Source organism: Tachysurus vachellii, chromosome 24 (genome assembly GCF_030014155.1).
Source record: "Tachysurus vachellii isolate PV-2020 chromosome 24, HZAU_Pvac_v1, whole genome shotgun sequence".
Classification (NCBI taxonomy): Eukaryota; Metazoa; Chordata; class Actinopteri; order Siluriformes; family Bagridae; genus Tachysurus; species Tachysurus vachellii.
The window spans coordinates 7,898,853-7,922,616 of record NC_083483.1 but is presented as its reverse complement, the minus strand read 5'-3'; the positions used below and the strand labels follow the sequence as shown (position 1 = coordinate 7,922,616).

The 23,764-nt window shown below is 39.4% G+C and overlaps 1 protein-coding gene across 2 annotated transcripts in view; it reads right to left on the bottom strand.

Moving 5' to 3' along the window:
• Nucleotides 1-158: 158 nt before the first annotated feature.
• LOC132839157 (radixin) overlaps nt 159-23,764 on the bottom strand; it is a 34,638-nt gene continuing 11,032 nt past the window's right edge. The window contains exons 3-15 of one of the 2 annotated variants that reach the window (XM_060859975.1): nt 18,862-18,945; nt 13,220-13,315; nt 12,548-12,670; nt 11,823-11,974; nt 11,097-11,180; nt 10,843-10,989; nt 9,022-9,118; nt 7,888-8,051; nt 6,542-6,672; nt 5,336-5,496; nt 4,780-4,872; nt 2,814-3,038; nt 159-2,693 (exon numbers count right to left, since the gene is read on the bottom strand). In XM_060859975.1, the coding sequence (XP_060715958.1) occupies nt 2,529-2,693; nt 2,814-3,038; nt 4,780-4,872; nt 5,336-5,496; nt 6,542-6,672; nt 7,888-8,051; nt 9,022-9,118; nt 10,843-10,989; nt 11,097-11,180; nt 11,823-11,974; nt 12,548-12,670; nt 13,220-13,315; nt 18,862-18,945 (1,722 nt within the window). In that variant the 3' untranslated portion in view covers nt 159-2,528. Of the gene's footprint in view, nt 2,694-2,813; nt 3,039-4,779; nt 4,873-5,335; nt 5,497-6,541; nt 6,673-7,887; nt 8,052-9,021; nt 9,119-10,842; nt 10,990-11,096; nt 11,181-11,822; nt 11,975-12,547; nt 12,671-13,219; nt 13,316-18,861; nt 18,946-23,764 lie in introns of those variants that run through there. The other variant, XM_060859977.1, reaches the window with a different exon arrangement.

Sequence of the window (23,764 nt, the reverse complement as noted above, 5' to 3'; positions counted from 1 at the left end):
GCATTTCCTGAAGTTTCCAAATGTGTATTTTTATTGAAATAAAAATACCAATATCCAGTTTTGGGCTTGATTGATTTTTTTTTTCCCTTCTAACGATTTTTCATTCAATTGTTACGTTCACAATTCATAAAAAAAAAAAAAAATGAAAGGATTGAAAGTCAGATATTTCATCTTTATTTTATTTATTTATTTTTTACATATTTAGTCATGAACAAAGCTTGACTGGTTTCTATGTAACAGAAAGCTATATAAACATAAAAAGGGGGGAACAAAAAAAAAAAAAACAAAAACAAAAAACAAAAAAACAAACGGCAAACATGACGGCTGGTTCCAGAAGCAGCAGTGGCAGCTTTGCTCTGGTTTTCCCCCCCAATCACTCCAATGCCAGCAGGCCAAATTCCACCCGACTACAAAAGAAACAATAACTCAAAGCAACAAGGTTACACCATTGTGGCATGAAGGTAGCAACCCCATCCTCTTCAGTGAAAGCTTGCATGCAAACTCTGGTGGTTCAAATTTATAAAGCAATAAAAAAAAAAATAATAATATTGGAAGCACAGAATTTTCTCTTTCTATGGCATTTCCTAGACACGAATAAAACGCTGGGTTGGTTTGAAGCTTGTGTCTCAACCACCAAAAAGAATTGCTTTTTTTTTTTTTTTTGACCTTTTCTGCCTTCACTAACATAAAATGAAACAAAATTCACCTTGCAAGGTACAATTTTTAGAAAAGGTTTTTAGAACTTTGTATAAATAGTTATAGTTGTGGGGAAAAGTGAACAGGAACACAACATTTAGAGGTCTGCTTTCTCTTCACACAAGACGTGCGTATAACAGATCAACATGTTGATGATGAACACAGGAAGAATTACTCAGGAGATGGATTAAACCTGATGTATAGATTTCCTTCTTTTTTCTTTTCTTCTTTTTTTATTTGCTTAAATTTCTTTAACTGGGAGGCAAGAAAGCGAGGAGAGGAAAAACAACATGACAAACTCACCCTCCTGGATCTGCACTTTTATAACTGAACGCACGCAAAATACCGTCTTGTGAAGTACAAGAAGAACAAGACAAAGACGATTAGATTATTCGAGTCTGCTACACGTGAGCACGGTGACGTGCTGCTCTAAACTCGCCACGGTTTCTGCGTCAGGGCGGCTTTGGTATCGTACGTCGTTAGCTCTATAGGAACGTCTGGTGACGGTGGTGAGCAACACTACTTAATCTGGACATAATACTGAGCTCTGAATTCATACCCAGAGTAAATCTCTGCCTCTCTCTCTCTCTCTCTCACACACACACACACACACACAGCAAGATGACATTAACGCTACACCTAGAGCAGAAAACTGTCTTTCCTGTCTCTCAGCACGCTCAGAGTTTAACACATCAGTCTCCACACTTTACAGTAATGAGGTAGAGAGCCATCCTGATGCCAGGACCGATGTTTTCACATGCTCCCCGGTCAGAAAGGCTTTCAGTATTCTCTCTCACACACACACACACACACACACACACACGCAGCTGTCTGCCTATCTGTCGTGACCTTTGTGAGCCGGCAGGCAGGGAAAACCATCCATATGGAGACTGGACATGAAACACTGCGAGTCTGAGAACGCACACATAAAGAGGAGGCCGGACTGCGAAACGTCCCAAAGCAGCTTACAACCAAAAATCGAATCCACTCGCGTTTCTCAGAAACCGGTGCTCGTCGTCTTAAACGACTTTTCCGTTCGAATCTTTCACACGACGCAGACGTCCGCTTCCCTTTGGTGATCCGTAGTTTTGGTTTAGACTCCTGTTGAATTATTCGCTGTTTATTAGAATCGTTGTCATGGAGAGATATTTCGTGCGCTCAAAATCCTAAACGAAACCCGCCGTCTGCGGTGAAACTTCGGCTAACAGCAGAAATTAAAATCAGCGTGTTAATAAAACGAGTGAGGAACTAAAGAAACCTGCTAGATACTTCAAGCTCATTGTAAATCAAAACCTGGGATTAAAGTGTATAATGCGGGCAAACCTTCGAATAAATGAAGAAAAAAAAAAAAAGTATTAATGGCCTTTTGGATAAAATTTTGATCTCTTTTTGCTACTTCCGTCTTATCTCTAAAATGACATTTCCATTTTAGTATCTCCATCGTTTCAGGAAAAATAATCTCAAATGTTCATAAAGATATGATACAAAGCTTTTGCTCCTAAATGGATGAAATCGAGTGGGAGGAGCTTGAAATCAAGCAGCCTGATTGGCTGAAGGTGAGCGCTTTGGCAAAGTGTGAGGGGAAGGTGGTGACCACGTCCCTCTAGCCTCTCTGCAGAGTAGAATGCTATCATCAGGCGCCATGGGTTAAAGGTCATGTGGGTGGGATGGGCTGGTGAAGAGAGGGGGAGGAAAAGAAAAAAAAAACTACTAAAGAAAGAAAGCTGTGCTTATAAGCCAGCTGCCAAGGCATCAGGGCTGCAGCTTTGAGAGTGGGGCAAGTAAGTGGGCCAAGGAAAGGTGGGGGTTAAAGGGTTAGGGGTCAGCGCTCCTCACATGGACTCGAACTCGTCAATTCGTTGCTTGGTGTTGCCCTGGCGGATCTGGCGCAGAGTTTTGTACTTGTCGCGGCCGGCCTTGACGTTCTCAGCGTGCAGCACGTCGTTCTGCGTCTTCTTCGTGTCGTCCCGAGCCTGTGCTAACTCTGAGCTCAGGGCCTGTGAGGATCACGACAGCGATGTGTTGACAAAAATACGAATGAAAAGTGATAAAAGAATTGGAAATGACGTGAAGCTGCAGGAGCTCCATGGTGCAGGTATGAGCTGGGATCGACTCACCTGGAGCTGCTGCTTGACGCGTTCGTTTTTCTGGGCCTCAGTGAGGCGGTCTTCCTCGGTGTGTGTGTGCGCCACCCCTTCATTGGAGAGCTCTGCGCTGGCCTCGGCGCTGCTCTCGTCGTGCTCGTCATGTTCGTTCTCCGCTGAGCTGCCTGCTGGTACTGACACCATCACGGTCTTCAGCTCTTCTTTGGTTTTCTCCAGATCCTCCTGAGCTGAGAGAGCCTGAGGAGAAGGGAGCAGAGATCATCAGACTACTATTAGACACATCATTACAACATTTAACTAAAACTACCCACAAAAGTGCTTTTTTTTAAGGAAAGCAGTTTAAAACACGGCTGTTGATTGATTAATACTGTATGTAAGCTTACAGTGGCTTTTATCTTGTTTAGAGGATCGCTTCAGAAACAAGAGAGAAATGCTTTAAAGAAGGTTTAGCGATCTATCAGTCAGGATTAGCAGGACAGGGAATGAATAAATGAATGAAAGAAAGAATCGATGGATTGATTAAGGAGGACAGTCTGTGTGATGTTCCCAGGTACTGAGGTGTGCAGCGAGCTTGATAGATTCTAGCCTTGAATGAAGCCTTTCCTGCTTCCGTGTGTGAAAAATAAACCGGTTGTGCGGGACGTCCTTTAGTGTTAATGATTATTCACTTCTAGAATATGTCTCAGATACGAACTATCGATTTCTTTCAAGTAACAAATGCCACGGTGTTTAAAAAGTCCCGCTCCTGTATCTCTCACTATTAACACAGAGGTTACTGTGGCTTAGTGTGTTTCTTCAGCTCAACAGTTGGAGAGTTTGACATCGGACACTGTGTTCAGCTCTGGATTCCCACAAGAGCTTCCCACTAAGCATCAACAGGAACAGCTCGTCGGATCAAACAGCACGGTCGATACACAACACACCGCATCGCTTGACCTCGTACTGATCCGTTCATTCTGTACACTTCACTGAGCCTTCACACCAAGGCTGATTCTTCCCATGTTGCGTTCATCTGACCAAAACAGACACAAACTCACCGTCTCGAATCCAAATAAAAACCTTAAAACGTGCCAAGGCTCTAATCGTAAGGAGCTGTGATGAGAGACGATACATTTCTGTAAATCTAGGATTCTCAGATAAAAAAATAAAAGTATTTTACAAGGTCTGTGATTCATTTTCTCTTCCACTATTTAACACCACATGAACAGGGTTGAACACTTGCCATTTAAATCTAATAATAAACAAATCTAAACAGAGAAGCATGCGTAACTGTTAATATGGTGACGTTTCCTCTAAGGAGAAGTTTAACATTTATGGAAGGAGTTTTGCAGCGATGATGCATTGTAGCATTCAGTAAGTTTTTATCCATTGTATTATTTATTACTCAGAAATAAAACAATGTAAACAAATGTAAGGCTGATGAGGGAATAACTGCAAATGATGGTTTGTAGACGTTCCACGATGAAATGTAGCTAGAAGCAGGTGTTCACTTAAGTTGTATAATAAATCCCAGTAGGATGAGTAGTAGCTGGAAAATAAACGTGTGTGAAACACTATCTAGCACTGGTGTATACTTGTGTGTGTGAGAGAGAGAGAGAGAGAGAGAGAGAGAGAGAGAGAGAGAGAGAGAGAGAGTGAGAGTGAGAGTGAGAGTGAGAGAGTGTGTGCATACGTGTGTGTGTGTGAAAGAGAGAGTGTGTGTGTCCGTGTCGGTCTGTGTGAGTGTGTGTGAGAGAGAGAGAGATTGTGTGTGTGTCTGTGTGCGCGAGTGCATGAGAGAGAGATTGTGTGTCTGTGTGTGAGAAAGAGTATGCGTGAGTGTGTGTGCTTATGTGTGTAAAAGAGAGAGAGCACACGTGTGTCTGTGTGTATGAGAGAGATTGTGTGTGTGCGCGCAAGTGTGTGTATGAGAGAGAGATTGTGTGTGTGTGTGCACGCGTGTATGTGTGTGCTTAGTAAGGAGAAGCAGGTGCATTACTTTGTGCTGCCATTCACTGGCCTCGTCTTCCTTTTTCCTCTTGGCCTCCTCCAGCAGGGTGATTTTGGCAGTGAACTCAGCCAGTTCTGCAGCCTGTAAGACAACATGACAGAGCTCGAGCTCAGACACACAACAACCTGCTAGTTCCAGGAGGCAGGGAAAAGAATCTGAAAAAGAACTTCACACATTTATACTTCCTTGCTTACTGATGTAATTAGTAACTTTACACTGATTACCTCAAAGAAATAAGTGAGCAAAGCTCTCATATTCGGTCCTGTAAAACTGTACAGTGTTCATGACAACACGTCTTTATATTGTCACAAATCCTATTCTTCATTACTGGAAAATAAAATGGTCCGATATGTGAAACAGTTTGATCTTTTTGACCTCAACCTTCTTTCTTGTGGAAAAAAGATCACAGATTAGGTCAAACGTGTACGGGGATTTTAAACCCTGAAAGAAAGATTGAAGGTTTAGTAAAATGACCAGTAACGTCAGTCACTTTGGGGTCAACTACAGAAGGGTGAAATGCTTTTTATGGGACAGAACAACCTACCAGTTGCTCCTGGTTCTTCATCTGATCTGCTGCTTGTTTGGCCAGTGCTGCTCGAGCCTCCTCGGCTGCCAGCTTCTCTTTCTCCAGTCTTTCTGCCTCTTCCTTTGCCCTGTGCCTTTCCTGGTCCAATTCAAGAGCCCGACGTGTCTGTTCTTCCAGTTCTAAACACACACACACACACACACCGCTGTCTGTACGATATGAATAAACCACAACCTGTTCTCAGTGAGCTCAGTGAGCTCAATCAGAACCCATAAAATCTGAAGGTCAACCTCACGGTCACTTGTATGTACTGAATCAGGAGATCCAAACCCACAGGACATCTCTATATAGGGCTCAAAAAAAGTGAAGAAGCCACCATTTGGAATTTTGCCAAACTGATTTTACTTTGATGACGATTAAGAGGTGTTTAATAAATAAATAAACAAACAGCAATTAAATTATTCTTATTGTTATTTGATATATATGGTTAGTAATTACAAAAAAATTGGTCAATTAAAAAAAATAATAAATAAATGGAAATAAGCAAACAAAAGGAAATAAAAAGAAAACATTATGAGGTCCACCAGATAAACCTTTTGGTGCACAGAAAAAAAAAAATGCATTTCAAGGCAGAGACTTTAAAGCTTCTGATCAGTTTGGTTCATTTCTGGTCTCCACTGATTCACATCGTCTCTGAGCAGGAAGAGGAACTAAATTCAGAGATCAGCTTCAAATCTTCAAACCAGCACATCTGGTACCAACATCTATGCCATTGACAAAAATCACAGAGAGTTCTGCCCCATTCTGACATATGACATAAATATTAAACTGAAGCTAACAAGGCTATTAAGAAGTATCTACAGGATTTGATAGACTGTGCTGCCGACACATCGTTGGCTGATCGGATACATGCATAAATAAAATAACTGTTTCTAATAAAGTGGAGAGTGAGTGTATACATGATCTTGGTTATTGGGACACATGACAGATAAACACACTACACTACAGTCATGTCTTTGAAGGTTTGTGGTGATGTTAAAGCTCCTACATTAGCATGTTGATGTGAATGTACTTGTTCTTGACTTTACTACAGTTTCACTTCCCACCTGAGAGACTTCTTCAGATTAAACCCTTGCCTTATTAAGAGAGACTCTTTGCACTATAAGTGTGAATATGACGTGCTGGGAGAAGCACACACTACTGCGGAGGCTTTGCATCCGGTACCTTTCTGTGCTCTCGCTGTTTGCTCTTCGATCTGTCTCAGGCGCTCGATCAGCTCGTCCTTCTCACGCTCTATTCTTTCCTTCTCCTTTTCTGCAAGCTCACGCTTCTTCTTTTCATTTTCAAGTTGAGCCCTTTAAAAAAAATGTATATTATTCCAGAGGCTGTGGTTAGTTAAGGTTCAAGCGGTCAACTTTGAAAGAATTTAAATACAGAAACAGCACAAGTATACGAGTACGCCGCAGTAAACAACTTCTATACTGTAAAGTATTCCAGTTCTAAGGAGCACAAATGCTTTTCCAGAAATTAACCAGGGTCAAAATCCCATTACTCTCAGGTGTATCATCATCGAAATAGATTCTGGATAATTCTCAATACCAAAAATAAATAAATAAGTAAAATAAACAATAAATAAATAAATAAATAAGTATTATTTTTGAAACATACACATATTTTTAGCTGAACTTAGCTGAATTTAGCTGGTATCAGTTTCAGTATTATCAGTATTAAATTTGTGCGTTTTTAAATCGCTCGCTGACACAAAACTCCCAGTCGTGCATTTTATAGTCCCACTACAGACACAGGTCTAAGAAGAAGAATGAATGAATGAATAAATAAATAATAAACACTGCAAATGTAATGTTACTGCTCAAGTAAAAATAAATAAATAAATAAATAAATAAACCACAGAAAATGTTGCCCTCTACTGGATAAAAAAAAGTAAGAAACACGTTTCATTTTCCAACTAATCTGCCTGCACATTTTTCTGGCATTCTCTGTGAGCAGTAATGTTAAACAATCTGAACACCATAACCACACAATCACTGTCTGCACACAGATTCACACTTAAATGAATATTGAATTTGAATAAGAAGTTACCTGAAGCTCAGAACTTGTTAGGTGTGTCCGAGATTCACTGTATTATCAAAAGCTACAAAGCTGAGTCCATAAAACTCAACAAGAATCAACGCTGGATCTAAATCTCTGCTGTCTAAATGATTTATATAAAAGGAGCTCAGACTGGGGAGAGTCATCACAGACTTTGTATGTAACACAGATAGTATGTATTCCCTCAGTTTGTCAGAAAGAAAAAAAGATAAAGTTTTCCACCATCAGTCAATGGAACTAAGCAATATAACCATTTTGAAGTGTCTTATTTACAGTTGTGAGCTCATTTTCAATGTTTTTTTTTTAAATAGATTTGTATTAAAAGATTATTATACAGATCCTATGATTTTCTGTTAATACATCGTCACAAATGTTTGTTGAACATCGCTGGACAACCCGAACCCCTCCGAGCCTCCAGCCTGAGAGGACTGTGAAATTTCAGCTGATAAGTGTTCATGTACCTCTCCATTTGTTTTTGGTGTTTCTCCTCTCTGGCTTGTGCCTTCATCTGCTGCACCTCGATGGTATCTGGTTTTCTCCTCCTCATATAAAGCTCGTGGTTACCCATGCACAGAGCCAGGATCCGCTTATTGATCCGCAACCGTGGAGCATAGAAGACGAAATCCTGTAATGAAATAAAAGGGGCTGATTCACTAAATGCAGCATGACTGGGAGAATATACAGTACATTCCAGTGCACACAGCTATGCTATTAAAAAAGGATTATTTCAATATTGCATTTATAAATTTAGGGAGTCTCTCCACATTTTATTACTTTTTATAGAGGGAGGGTTGACATTACCTCTAAAATGCAGCACTGTAGCACATTTTAACATAATCCTTTTTAATAGCTGTGTTGCTCAGTGTACAGGCTCCATCACCGATCATACAATTTAGGGACAAACCCTAAAGCATTATTTAACATGCTTTTCATTTATAAGGTTAAGCCTGTAGTATTTGGAACATAAACCTTTAAACCAAAATAAAACACCTACTGTATCTGAGTCCATTAGCTGATCAGAGCTGTTAAATGCTATTTAAGAATGCTTCAGTTTATATTAAATAAACATACTGGAATGCAAATTTATCAGTATAACACATAACCAGTATAAATGCACTTCTGTTCTTAAAGTAAAAAAAAAAAAAAAGTAAATTTATAACGTGGTTAGAGAAGCGGCAAAGCTCACAAGGCTACACGGTACAAACTGTTGACAAGAACGGCGCTCGATAAGTTTTAATTATTTATTATTTCAACTTTAAACTGGTAAATTTCCAGAGATTATTAAAAAAAAAAAAACAACTCAGATCACTGAGAGAGCAAGAACTTGCCAGCTGCCCCATAACTTGCCAGCTGCCCCATAAACATAACATAAAAACATAATGTGTAGTAATATTTCATGTTAAAAATCGTACCGTACATCAAACTGATGAACTTCATATCTAGCAGCTCTACAAACAAATCTGCATTTGAGTTTCACGATCGTGAATAAACAGAATGTGATGTGAAGCCTTAAGTGTTAAAGCTTTGAGAATGAATATGGTTCTTATAAAATATATGCGCACAAATGCAGATACTCCTCCGATGAGAAGACTTACTGGTGCTTTCTTATCAATGGGCTTGATGACAAATTTCTTGTCGTTGAAAGAAATGTTACGGATTTCGCTCCAGGGAAAGCCGATCTTTGGTGTGAGCCTGAGAAGAGGGAAAAAATAAAATAAAAAATTGAAATGCTAAATCAAATTTCATTTAAATAAGAATGAGAATTAAATAAAAAGCAAGAAGAACCCAAAGCAGGACATCTGTTATACCCATGTTCGGAGGCATGCCAGCAGAGGGCCTCAGAGAGAAGCTTGTTCATTTGGAGCTTAAGATAGTGATCAGCTTTCGGTCTGTAATTATCTAGTAATCTCATGAGCAATTTACTGTAAAGAGCATGAGGGGTTATTTCTGAGATCCTCAACTTGTTGCTAAATAAAGCTCTTAAGGGACACGACTGGTAAATACGAGGCTTTGCTCACCTCAATAGTCATTTCAAGCTCATATTGCATTCTTCCATATTAACAAATAACAACCAGGGCTTGACTTGGTGTCCTGTTTCCTGGAAAATATCATCATCAGCACATGATCCTTAGTCCATACAAGACATGTTCATGAGCAATGCTTTTCTTAATTAAAGCCAAAAACATGGATCTCTCTCAAATCTCCTTTTCCTGTATGTGTTAAAGTGACTGTAATAACTTTAAACCGAAAGCTTAACATGTTGCTGAAGATCATAATCTCGTCTGACAAAGTGGAAATCGGGCCGAACTAAACGGTGGAGGAAGATTGAGAGATTGTTTCCAGAGAACATTATAACCACTCGCTTGTTCCACACACGGGAATAAACGCTCAGCCATTTACAGTCTGCTCTTCTCTGCACTCCTCTTTTTCCACCCAGCAGTAAACGTGACCAAAAACACACCTTAATCATAAGGACTTAAAAACAGCACTGAGAATAAAGAATGAAAAGCTGAAAGGTTGGTTGTTAGTGAAACCTTTATGGTTTACCATTGTTACTAGAAGTGAGAGACCTGTTTTAAATCGTATCTAGGGAAGTCCCTCGAGTACGTGTCTGACTATAGGTACTTCAAAGCGTATAATGCTTTATAAAGCTCTTAATATAACTATATAAAATAAAGAAAACTGCTCACATTTCCACTTTCCACCTTTTTTCTAACAAAAAACAAAAGAATTCTACTATTTTTCCTCTTTAAAATACATTATTTGTAAATATTTTCGAGTGTTATTTGATTATTGAACATTGCATGGTCAAACCCGTTCTTTGGTCAATAAATAAATAAAATAAAAAACCTCATGGTGCCTATAAAATACTGTGATGCATCAGTGATGCTCGGAGCTACTGGTTCAGGTCACTTGTGCAGATTGAACGAATCACGAATTCTGTCTCTAGATATTTCGGCCTAGTTGCATCTGCCAGGTGGTTCAGACTTGGCCAAAGATGAAGCTTCCAACAGGGAGAGACTCAAAACATACTTCCAAATCAACACAGAATTGCTGTCTCAGTCTCCAGAACTGACTCCTACTCAAGATTATAAAAAAAGAGCTTAAAATCTTCTCTATCGAAGATTGGCCCAATGTCTCTACATGTGGCTCCAATCTCCAGTTGTGTTGTTGTTCTCTCCAGGGCAGGTATTAGAAAATATTGGGATCGAAGCTGATCATTTGAAACCAGTGTCTTAAAAAGAGTGTTTAAAAAATGCCAGACAAATATTTGGACCTTTTTTGGTGATTTCTTTACCAAGACATGGCAACCTTTCTTTACCTTAAACATGACCTTCATAAGCAGAGCGAAACACCAAAAAACACCAGCGCTCACAGATAAACTATGGAAAGTGTGTGGTTGGTGCATGACTCACTTGTCTTCATGTTCGTAAATGTTCAGACCCAGAGCATCCACTCCCAGCCACAGCTCTGTTCCCTTCTTATTCTTGATCTCAAAGTAGTTGACGCCATACATCTCCAGATCCTGAGCAATTTTCAGATACTCCATCATGGAGTCCTCTCTGAAAGCACAACCACAAGCACATCAACAAACAGGCTGGCATGTGAAACAAAACCAAAGACACTGTTGTTAGCCATTATGTGTTTTGCGGCTGAAAACAGTAATTACCTGAGCATGCCTCTGTGCTCCTCATGCCAAGTCTGTATCCTTTCCTCCCACTGTTCTTTAGTCAGCTTATGTTGCTCTAGAACTCTGAACAACACAGAAGTTTAACGTTTAAAACCGATTACATGCTCGCTGAAACTGATCATTAATGAAAACGTTATGTCCTGAATCAGAAATGAATTAGTGACAGGTAATAAATATTTATCAGCTGACAATGCTGTACTCCTGTTGGATAATTCTAGTAACTCGGAGATAAAAAAGTTAAATCTTTCAGCTGTGAAAGAGTGAAATGAGCCATGTACTGAAGAGTCAAAGAAGTTTGGACTTTACTGCAAATTTTAAAGCACCAATTAATTGCTTAGGGTTTCACTTCAGCACAGATGTAGTTTTTCCTTTGACTCAGTGCACCACACAAGGTAATTCTGGGATCAACTCGGTCGCTTGCTTGGGCCAGGGACATTTAATTATAGCCCTCATGACACATGTGGTTAGGTTTTGATACAGCCTACTGAAGCAGGAGTTTGTTCAGATCTGAGGTCCAGGCCTCACTAATAATGTGGTTGTAAACTTGTCACTCGACTCATTGAGAGCTTTAGACTGAACAGAAGTGAAGATAAAGGTAAATTAGTGTATCAGAAAAGCCTCAGGAAAGAAAAATATTCCAATCAAGCCATTAGTGTGCAGTTAATTTCTAAGTAATAAGGAATTCTCTACGGTGCTGTTCTTCACCTCTGTGGCAGAAGCCTGTCATTGGCAAGATAGCCAGGCTTGTGGATGTCCTTGCTGTAGTCGGCGTATTTGGCCTGGACTGAGTAGGATGCCAGAAGCACTGCGGTCTCAGGGGGACAGTAATTTTCATCATTCAAAATGGACTCCTTCACCTGAGAAAAGAAAGTGAACAGAGTTCAGGGAACAGACTCTGCATTGCACCAGTTTACTGCTCAACATAAAGTACTGATCTGAAAAGGAGTAGATTCAGGATTAGCTTGCTATAAAAACTGCACTGTCTCTATACTCACTGGTTACACATTTTATTAAGTAGACCCATCATATAGGTGTAGTTTGTAGGTGTACAGTTACAAAAGTGTAGCTACACAGTTTATCATCCAACAAGCAGAGATAAAGGTCAAACTAGCTGGTTCCCAGTATAGAAGAGACAGTAAAATGTATTAGTGTAGAGATTGTATGAGCTTGTACAGTTAGAATCTATAGCTGATGCTTGATATTTATCATTGCAGTAATATCTCTCTCTCTCTCTCTCTCTCTCTCTCTCATTAAATTTAATCTTAACAACATTTGACAGCATTCTTTTTTCCCCTGATTTTATAAATGGTAATCCTATTAGATATTGGCAAACTAGCAATAGCAAACTAATTGTAAGAAATGAACTGAAATTAAATTAAATTGAAATTAAATATCAGCAAAGAACCCTTTAGCACAAATCAACCGGTTACCTGAAGAAAGAAAAGGCGCTGTGTGATCTCCTGTATCAGCTCTTCAGAAACATCCTCAGGGAAGAACTTGGCCCTGAACTTGAACTGCAGAGGGTTCTCCTTCTTCACATCCTGCTGAGTCACCTACAAAAAAGGACGTCGGGTTACGAACTAACCAACCAAATAACCAACCAAACTCCACTCAACTCTACTGCAGTTCCAAATAGGACCTGAGAAAAGGATGAATGAAAACAACCTAATTTCTTACTCATTATGTAATCTTCTCTCCACTATACCCGGAATTATATCTATGAATAGTCCTGGCTGAATAGTCCAAATCTTCCTTTATACCGTCAAAACTGTTGATCAAATCATCTACCATTAAACACTTGATTTCTTTTTCTTTCTTTCTCTCTCTTACACACATAGAGCCACACATGCAGGCTCAGAGGAACACATGATACTCATGAGAATGCTGAGCTGAGCTTCACTTAACGAAAGTGTATGCCAACACACACACACACTTTTCCATCTGCAGAGTTTTGCTCGAAGGCCTCTTTTTACAGCTTGGCACCACAGAGCAAGGAGCCTGTTAAACTGCACATCTGAGGCTCAGGCTAACCGCAAGCTAATAGGAACTGGAGCTATGGAGCTTGCTGTGGCTTTGGAAAAGGAGGAGGGAAAAAGCTTTACCTTCTTATTGAGCTTCAGCCACGTGGTGTAACCCTTACTGTCCGTGTACTGCAAACCGAAAAACCAGACCTCACGCAGTCCCACAGTCTTCACCACCTAAAGACAGAATACAGTCATTTCAATCTAAAATAACACGTTTACATCATACAATCTACACAAAAGTTTAGATCCTCCATGCCTTGGAATGACAAGAGGAGCATTAACACTACAAGACAATAGAATAAAAGTCACAACCATTCAAAAACAATAAATGTGTAACAAAAGAAATAATGATGGAATATCATTAAAAAAAGGTACAAATCTACTTTTTATTAAGGAGGCACAAACTTTCTCACGCAACCGTAGGCAAAAGATATTCAGGTTGCCATTGCTGTGGTACCTTAGAGAGATTATCACAAAACAATATTAATCAAATGATCCCTGCTTCTACAGAATGAATGTGAATGTGCAGTTCAATTGACTGCTGCATTGCACGTGCTCCACAAAATTCATTATGATGTGAATACAAAATCCTAACATCAAGAAGAGAGTTCTGAGTAAAACAGCCAAACTTGTATGAGCTGACCGATGTCTCCAGAACTCGAGTAACCGCTCTTTACAACCGTGCTGAACAGAAAAGCATTCTTTCTAGTTTTGGTGAGCCTGTTCATGCTGTAGACTTAAATTCCTGCACTTTGCATACAAGTGGTGGAAGCGGACATCGTGGGTCTGCTGATGTAGGAAATCAACATTAAGATTTCAGCATGTTGTGTTCTGAGACGCTTTTCTGCTCAGCACTGTTGTAAAGAGTGGCTATATAAGCCTACCAAGTCAGCTTAAAAAAAAAACTTGACTCATATCTGCATGATTATATGCAATGTGCTGCTGCCACATGATTGGCGGAATAATCGCATGAGTAATTGTGGCTGAAGGTATTCCTAATAAAGTGTCCAGTAAGCTTATGAGCATGTGTTTACCTGTATAGTTATTTATTCAGACATTTAATGAGGAAAAATGGAAACACTTAACACCCACTTGCATTTGTACTGTAACAGTTTTGAATTTCACAATAGTGACCAACAATAGGAAGTTGAAGTGCTTCACACTTTTATTTTGAATGTGGTTGATGAATCAGCATATGGCTGTAAATTCTACTGCTGCAAGATTGAGATCAGTTCTCAGAAGCCAAAACACACCCAAGCTGAACGTATGCTATGAGAGGAAGTGTGAAGGTGAGGTTCCTGTGACCAAAAAAAAAAAAACACCCAAGAGGGTCAAAAAAATACATCCACAAGTCTTTACACAGCACTTTTATCAACGGAAAACTGCAAGATGATAGTGGGTAGAAAACTGGAAGTCTAAAAAGTTTCATTTAATTAACCGAGTCCTTATTGCTCCTTTCAAAATGCAGAAGATAAGATTAACATTTTTAAACTGCAAATTGTATGACACAAGCAAACCTTCATCCCTTCCTATAAACAGTTCCCAGATACACAATCTCTTTAGCACCCATTACTGGCAATGAGAGTGAACATCTGGATTTGGCATAAGGGGCTTTAAATAGCAATGACCCATAATTTATGCCACTCAGCGCAATCTTGAATATCACACAGCCTCCGTTTAAAGATCCCCATGGAAAGAATATGTCCTCCAAAAAGCACGCCGATGTGCTCATTCAGTTTCACTTCACTGAATACAATATGACAACAGAAAAGGTCTAAATGCTTGACCTCTACAGTGAGGGATTTCCAGTGGTGGTTGTGCTGGCATGGTTTGGGTCCATCTGGCTGCTGATTTTATTCACCAGAACTCAACCCAGTCTAATCCCCAATAGAGATTTTGGGCATTGTTCGAGTGTTGGAATACAGATTCTGGCTTTAAATCACAGATTCCTTTCAAACATTGGACTGATTGTGTGACATGACCTTTACACTCGTATTTAAAGCATTTGGCAGACACCCTTATCTAGAGTGACAAAAAAAAGTACTTTTAAATACTTTTGTGCATTCTGGTATAGACACACACACATGTAACCATAAGAACCTTTTCCACAAAATAATGAATATTACATTTTTACACAGTAATGGGGCAAATTGAACCAATAACTACTTAAAGACAAGCAAACCCCAGACCACCATGTTCAAGGGGACCAGGGATCAGTTCAATGGTCCATTTCCAGGCACAACCAGTGGTCAAATAATCAGAACTCTGAGCGTTCTCAAACATACCAAAACATCTAAAGAGGCAGTGTATTTCTGGGAAATTTACTACAGTACAGTTTCCAGTGGCTAGAGAAACAATGATGGCAAGCTAATTGATGTTCTTGAAGCTCCACATGGCCTAAAAAAACAGGCCACCTTAGACTACAGACTCTCATGGTCATGCTAACTGCCTGATTTTCAGCTAAGGTTCACAAATGTTCACACCCACAAAGCCACTTGATTTAAAAAAGAGCCTTGAATCACTTAGAATTCTTGTGAGTTGCTAAAGGTTATAAAATAGCTGTTGAGCAACTAGTGATGTGAACAATTGATTTTCCAATCCATGTGGCCTTGGAGACAATAGTAATGGAGCATAATGTACTGCAAGGCAGTGAAGTAAATAGATCTGAAAGCTCTCTTAAAGCCTTGAAGCTGTCCTTGGTCTGATCCTGCAAAGTTCATCACAGAACACAATGGGAAACTCTTATCATAGGGCACACAATATATCCCTTGAAAAAGGTTCAAAAGCCAATGCATCCCAGACTAACAAATGAATATTTTATTTCTATAGCATTAATATTGCAGAATGTATACACGCTCCTCAGCGAGGGCCTATTGTGACCACTACATTGCTGTAATGTTAAATTCCATCAGTACTGTAACAAGTTCGGTTGTTGGTACAAGACAAGCTGATCTGAGAATTTCACAAACTGCGTATACCCTGCAATTCCCTGTACAATGACAAAGACAACGACAAGGTTTACACCGAATGGTGCGAAAAACTAAAAACATCCAGTGAGCAGCAGATCAGTGGGCAGAGCAGCTTTACTGAGAAAGATCAGAGAAGAATGTCTAGAATAGGGCTGGGCGATATGGCTGAAAACTATCACGATATCAGTGTTTCATATCGGTCAATATTGATAATTATTGATATTTTTTATGACCAGGAGAAAAATATATTACATTTAAACATTTTTATTTTAAAATTAACCTTCCTCTGATCATAATCCCCTCAGTTATTAAGATAGAAATGTCAACAACTATGGAAAACTATTATATAATATTATATAATATATTCAGCGCACATGTCTTTTTTTTTTATTACTTTTCAGAGCGCCGCCAGTCGAATCCATTCTGCTTGAGGAATGCCCTAATAAATTAAACTCCATTCCACGTTTTACCTACAGCATTGACCACGCTCCTGCTTCCTGAAATCCATGGGCATCGGAACCATTATATGTCGGTGGGGCAGGACCCACCCTCTTTTTATTTGCTTCTGACGCACATGAATATAAACATAGAAAAACCTGAGAATTTAGTGCACGTTAAGTGCTAGGAGGTTCACTAGCTGTTCACCTTCTGGTGAATAAAGTGTTTTAAAATATGTGCAGTGTTTTGTAAACATAAATAAAACTGAGGTAGACTGAGATACATCTGTAATATAAAAAACAAACCTGATACAGTACAGTAACATTGTTTGAAATATAAAACCTGCAGAAATATGAAAAAGTAACTCCGTTATTCTTACTCTAATCATACCTGAAGTTGAACTATTCAAGTATATTTTCAGTCCAGTTTTATTTACAATTTCCTCGCTCGCTGCGGCTCATTTTCTGCTTATCAGTCGCCGGTTACTGAAGCGGAATCCAGCAGACCAGCACGAGACAACGATATGGTGCAAGCAAACTTGATACTGTTACATGATTGGCTGTTAGCGTGTCACTCCCTACGTTGCTAGGTTACCAGAGAGTGAGTGCCTTTGCTAATGCAACCAAACTTGCTTCGCAACCTCTGTTTTCTTCCGACAAAGAATAAAAAATATCAAACGTTTAATCAAACACATTTTTTATTGATATCGATCACGTGTCTATCGCGATACATATCGTTGTCGTTTTATCGCCCAGCCCTAGTCTAGAATTGTTCACGCAAACAGGAAAGATCTGGTATCTCAAATAAACACTCTTTATAAACATATTGAGATGACACGCATCCCAAAATGCACTCCACGGTGAACCTTCAGGTGAAATCATCAGGTTAATCTCCCGTCAGTCAAGAACAGGAATCTGAGGCTACAGTGGGCACAGAATCACTTAAAGTATACAGATATAAACTGCTGAATTATCAACTGGTACTTTTCTAAACTGACAATGGCTGGAGTGGGGATATATTTACATGATGTATGGAAACACAGGATCCTAGGTTTTCTTTTTCTTCGTTATTTCCAGTTCTTTTTTGTGGTTGTTTAAACACTCACCATCTGGCGCATCCTCATCTTGCGCCCTATTCAAACAATTAGCCAGCTGTGCAGCCTTTATGTGTGTGTTGTTCATCATCATCAAGAGATGACAGCTGTTTTAGAAGAGGATCGACAATAACAGCTTGGAAATAAATATTGTGCAGACACGTATTTAGCGCTCATCTTTTCCAGTAGTGTGTTATTTATTTTCTACAGGACAAACAAACATTTGTTTTAGTGTACCATCCTCAGCAAATTATCCCATTTTAATTAATTGAAGTGTGAAATCTGAAACTAATGGTGCTTTTTTTTTTTTAACACAAAGCTATTAAACATTCTGTATTGGAGTGCACGCTAAAGCATGGAAATGGAAAACTTTAAACTGTTCTGCTATGAATCTTGTAGTGTTAGTGTGCTGAACATGGGCCTGTGTGATTGCTGTGCTGTTACACAACTGAAATATGCAAGTCTGTACTTTACAGTCTGTTTGTTCGTTGCACAATTTTTCATTCCGATTCCTTAAGGTCATCTTTTATGAGCAAGTTTACACAGAGAGCCGCACACAACCACCAGCCAACATTTTTTATTGTTGTGTCACTGTTTGATTTATTCCATTTGCTTTTTCAATTGGTGTTTAAGGCGTTACACACAGAGTGCGGAATCACGCTGTGTGGTTTATTCAGTACAAAAGCTTTGTTATGAAGTTTCAAAGCCAGTTTATATTTGAACATCTCTGACTAATAACACGATCAAACCGATATTATCTTAAGATTAAGATAATTGCTATACCTGAATAACGCTTGAATCCTTTGTAAATAAACCACAAGAAGCTGATCTGAAGTGAATTATATATCATTATTAACTGAGATGTATTCTGAGAAATCAAAAAGCAAATGAGAAAAATTTCAGTCTTAAATGTAATTAAAGTCCCTTTTTATATAACTTACATATCAGTCTAATGGATGAACATGACCACGGATTAGTAATTACTAAAATACGCACACTGAAAAATAGACACGAAGCCTTTGTTTAAAGAAATATTAACATTCAAATGATGTATTTTTTTTGAATATTCCACCGAGGGCTCATTGAGTTTGGCTCATTTAGAAAATTAAAATGAGGTTCTGTTTCTCATGAATGCAAATACCTCACGAACCTATTCGCCCGGTTTAGTGTGGGAGTCACTGCCTATTTCCAGAAGATAGATTTACTACACGTGCACCTACCTGGTCAAAGAGCTGTTTGCCTGTTGTGTTGGGCTGGATGGCAAACTCCAGCTCAGCATCCATCGTAGTCACTCGTACATTGATCTGAAAAAACAAAGAGCAACCAGCTTTATTAAGACAATGCAGATATAAACACTGACACTTAAATCATGATGAATCATTACATGCATCATTGTACAGGTCTTTTTTTTAATGTTTGATCCTCAACTGACAGCTGAAACTTGTACAGCTATGAAACTTATACAGCGATGTGTTCAGCGAATTGAGCAACAACGCCAAATTGATCATTGTGTACGCTTCTTGTTCCAGTGCACAGAATGATCAACACCGTGATAAAGAGGTCATGAATATATTATGTGAGGGAACTTTGAGCATGCCTGTAGACATACAGGTTATAATCTAGTGCACACTTTTAGGATGCGTTCACATATTCAGTGTTTGGTCTGTGTGAAAGGAACTCGGAAAGAGTCGAGTTTTCCAATCATACAAGGGTTCGATAAAACTCCTTTAGGAAACTAGAATAACTTTGAAAATTTATTTGCCAAAAAGTAGAAAATCCTGCCAAGCTCTTAGTAATTTGGAACAGTTTCACAGCCCAGTGTATATAGACCAATTTCATTAATATACATACATAGAAAAATAATCCTCTTTTTCCTGAAATGTCTTTCCTATAATGTAGCTTTGGCTGTAAAGACAATTTTCACTTTAGTGCATCTGTACTGCAAGACCCACTGCTTATTTGTGGCCCTGGTTTTCATTTTCCCACAAGCAATTTTCAATAAAGTTGAGCCACATGCTTACAAAACATGTTGCCTGACTCTAAAATTGCAAACAGAAAATGTGCACAAGAAAAGAAACACACGATCACTTCATCTTTTTTAGCGAGTGAATAAAAAGCTGAGAGGTTGCCGTCAAAGACTGCTTCACGTGTGCAGATTAAAATCAGACTGAACTGGAACACTTATTTTTGTGACGACACGGTGGGGTAGCGGCCCCATCAACAGCGAGACATCCGGCTCGCTCGTCCCTGTGCTCTGGACGGAGAGAACGTCGACGTGAGTGTGTTGCACGTGGCGTGTTTGTGTGCACAGTGTGATTAAAACAGTAAACAGAAAAGACTGTTATGGGTCACAATGGATGTCTAGCTGAGAGACCCCCCCCACACACACACACATTTTTCTGCTCTCAGCACTCTGAAAGGTCAAGTGTGTTGGGCTTCTCTGTGACTGCAGTGCTGCTTTCTCAGCTGAGGTGTAGCGTACAATGGAGCTCTGCGATGTGGCCTAATGAAGGAGGGGCAACCTAGAGGGCACTCTTTATCCCTGAGTGTGTGTGCACGTCTCATACGTCACTGTATGGTGCAGAATTACAGGCTGTACGCGCGTGTATGGGGTAGCTACCTCTACTTATCACTCTCCCTCTCACACACATACACGCACTCTCGCTCACACACACACACGAAAGGTGATCCAGGGAGCCGTCCTGTTGGGATTGAGTTACCTGGCTCTCTCGTGTCCATGTGCCAGGCCTTCCTTTCTCCTCTCGGTTTTACTCCCTGCCGCACAAAAGCTCAAGCCTTGCCGTATTCAGCAGAATGAACACACGCACACACTAAGTGAGATACTCTGTAGCTCCCTCTCTGCTGACTAAGTGTTTTTTGGGTTTTTTTTTGCCAGGATGGTGGCATTACAGCTCCTACTATACCCTTCAGTAATCAAAACATTGCAGTGCCATTTATACCCCTTTTATACATGTAGAACAAGCACCAAGCTCCTTCTTTCTGTATTCATCAGCATTAATGACACTGAATTTACACATGCTAAATGCCAGACCTTCAAATCGTTCAATATTGCAGAACAGTATGGTGTACTGGCGGATCATGAACGTGTTAAAATACGGTGCCATGTTCTTCTAGACCTTCACATTTTTTTTGATCGCATGCAAGCAGATAAAAGGCAGCTCCGTCGTGAAATAAAAGGAGATTTGATCGCTGACCTACAAACTTCCCCCAGTGTAGGAGTTGAAATGTGAATAATGCTCACACCACTAGCACATTGCTTATACAGAACAGAGCTGTGCGATTCTTGATGAAATACTTCTTGGGCTTAGAACTGAGAGCACAATTCTCAATACCAATTCGTTCAATTTTTTGGATAACATTTCAGCTTTTTCTTCATTTGAATTTTTTCCTTCATTTCCATGAAGAATGATATGCATATGTACATACGACAGCTAGGGTGACAAGCAACATTTTACTGTGAAGACACGTGAAACCAGACGATCACATCTATCAGAAATCGGCAGGTTAACCCTCTCAGATAAAAATGCTATCGCCCCTCTTCCACATACATGAGCTGACAACTGGCTAGTGTTTGTGTGTGTGTGTGTGTGTGTGTGTGTGTGTGTGTGTGTGTGAGAATTAGAGAGAGAGAATGAAAGAGGCTACTATTTTAATGTTAGAAAGTCAGAGGAAGATAAAACAATATGGTGATGCTCAGCAAGTCTTTTGTTTAAAATTTGTACCTTTTTTACATGTACAATGTCTACATAATCACTATACTTATTAAGCTGTACGTGTATTACTTCAGTGTTTAAGCTGTTTAGAGGGAGTGAATCAACAGAAACAGTACACTGTTAATTACAGTCACATGACAATCAGCTACAATTCTATAATGGTGACAGACCTGTGAGTGATTACACACACTCACACCAAAAGTTTAGCCAAGCTGAACTCTCTGAACGGTTGTATGTGTGTGTCTGTGTGTGTGTACATGCATACTGCTGAATGAAGCTGAATAATTGACAGCAGGAAGGAAAGAAGTGCTCTAGGCCTTAAACAAACACACACACACACACACACACACACATTTCCGCTGCAGATACATAAGTAAGGTCATGAGCATCAGAGAGGGCTACGTTTAAAAATAACCACTGAGGTAAACCCAGAAGTTTCTCAATACAACAAAACAGAAGCAGAAAACACTGTGTAATCATTTCTACCGTTCTGCCTGTGTAATCATTTCTACCCTCATTCTGTCCCATCAGTTTTGTCCACTTCATAAATCTGGAAGTGTTTATTGCTCAGAAATGAACCCTTACTCAAAGCCTTTTCTCTCCCAAACTCTGCTGCACTGTCACCGTGTTTTTAATGCCCATAAAGAGCAGTCTGCATTTTGTTTCCATGTTTTGTCGGTGAGCATGAGCGAGTGTACTGTTGTCATAGGCAACACATCAAAACATCTGTAGGAAATGGGTGTGTTCAGGAAAAAAAAACCCATCACTATCTTTTACAAAAAAAAATCCCACCAAAGCTTCTGCAACAGTGATTTCATTGTACTCCTGTAAGCAGGTCCAATGCACAGTGTGACACACAGATACACAAATTCCATAAAAGCGAAGCTGAAAAATGACAAAATGACAACTAAATGGTGAAAAAATAATGCCTAATTATTTCAGTAATGCAGCTGAACCACTGAAGCTACAACACACACACACACACACACACACACACACCACAACCCTCCCTCATTTTATGGCTAGTTTCCTTCCTGCTATTAATATGAAGTAAAACAGTTGCAGAAAATTTCAAGAGCTCTGATAAGATATGAACACAACACAAATAAGTTATCAATACAACATAAATTTGCATAAATGTTCTTGAATGATTGTTTTCTATGTTGTTGGCCCTTAGCATGAAACTACTGAATATGTTTATAAAGATGTACAAAATGGCAGTTAATATACATCACATAGATCTATTTACCCTAAGATGCCATAATACCAAGAAACAAACAACAATAAAATAATAAAAATAAAAAAAACTGAATTGCTGTAGTGACTGCAGTATTAAAAGTCGAGGTATAAAGGAAGTGGAAATGCCTTAAGGTTGAAAAGGTTACCAACTTTACATTGTAATTATTTATTTGCCTTCATGGTTTTAAATTCAAAACCTTTGTAGTCACTAGTGTGCCGAGAAAACATGTTTAACATTTATAAGATTAAAAGTGTGTGAACTTTTTCACAAAAGACAGACAATTTGATAGTCTGAAATAACCTTCAACTACCACACCCTCCAAACTCAGTACAGAGCAGCTGACCCACACACACACACACACACACACACACACACACACACACACACACACACACACACACACACACACAGAAGTGATGAGGGAAGAGCTTAATTGTTATTTCCGAGCCACTAGCTCCAAATGGCAGCCCCTTTGTGTCAGGAGTAGAACAGACGTCCAGCATTCAGCCGTGAAATGGCCGGCCTTTTGTATAACTAGTGTGTGTGTGGTGTGTGTGGTGTGTGTGCACGCACAGCCTTGTGTGCCTAAAGCCAAAACACACTCGGAACCAAACATCTTCCAGCAAACAAATGCTGTGCTTGACCTGATCCACTAATTTAGATTACACAATCTAGAGTGCCGGCTTAGTTTCAACTAGATTTCACAACAGCGACACGCTCAGTTACGGCACAGGTCACAATAGTCTTGACCATCCTAGAAATGGGCTTACTGACCTTATTTATACACAATAACAAAAAATGTTGCCTAACAATAAGATTCTCCTTTATGATGTGTTTTAACATCACTAATAATTGAGATAATCCACATTAGTGAAAATCTTTCAGATCAATGCAGTGAAACCTCAGGAACTTGTATGTGTTAGTTCATCTGTACATTACAGCATTTTTTTAGCAGCCATGTTTTGACATCAGCATATGAAGTGGTGTTAGTGTACATACACACAGCATTTCCTCTCTTGTGGTTTCTTTCCTTACTCCACCCTCTTAAATAAGTGCTGCTGCTGCCTTGTTTGTAAGCCGTTTACATGAGATTTTCCAAGGTGAAGTATCAGATTGGGGGTTGTGCTGATTAAACCCTCTTAGACGATG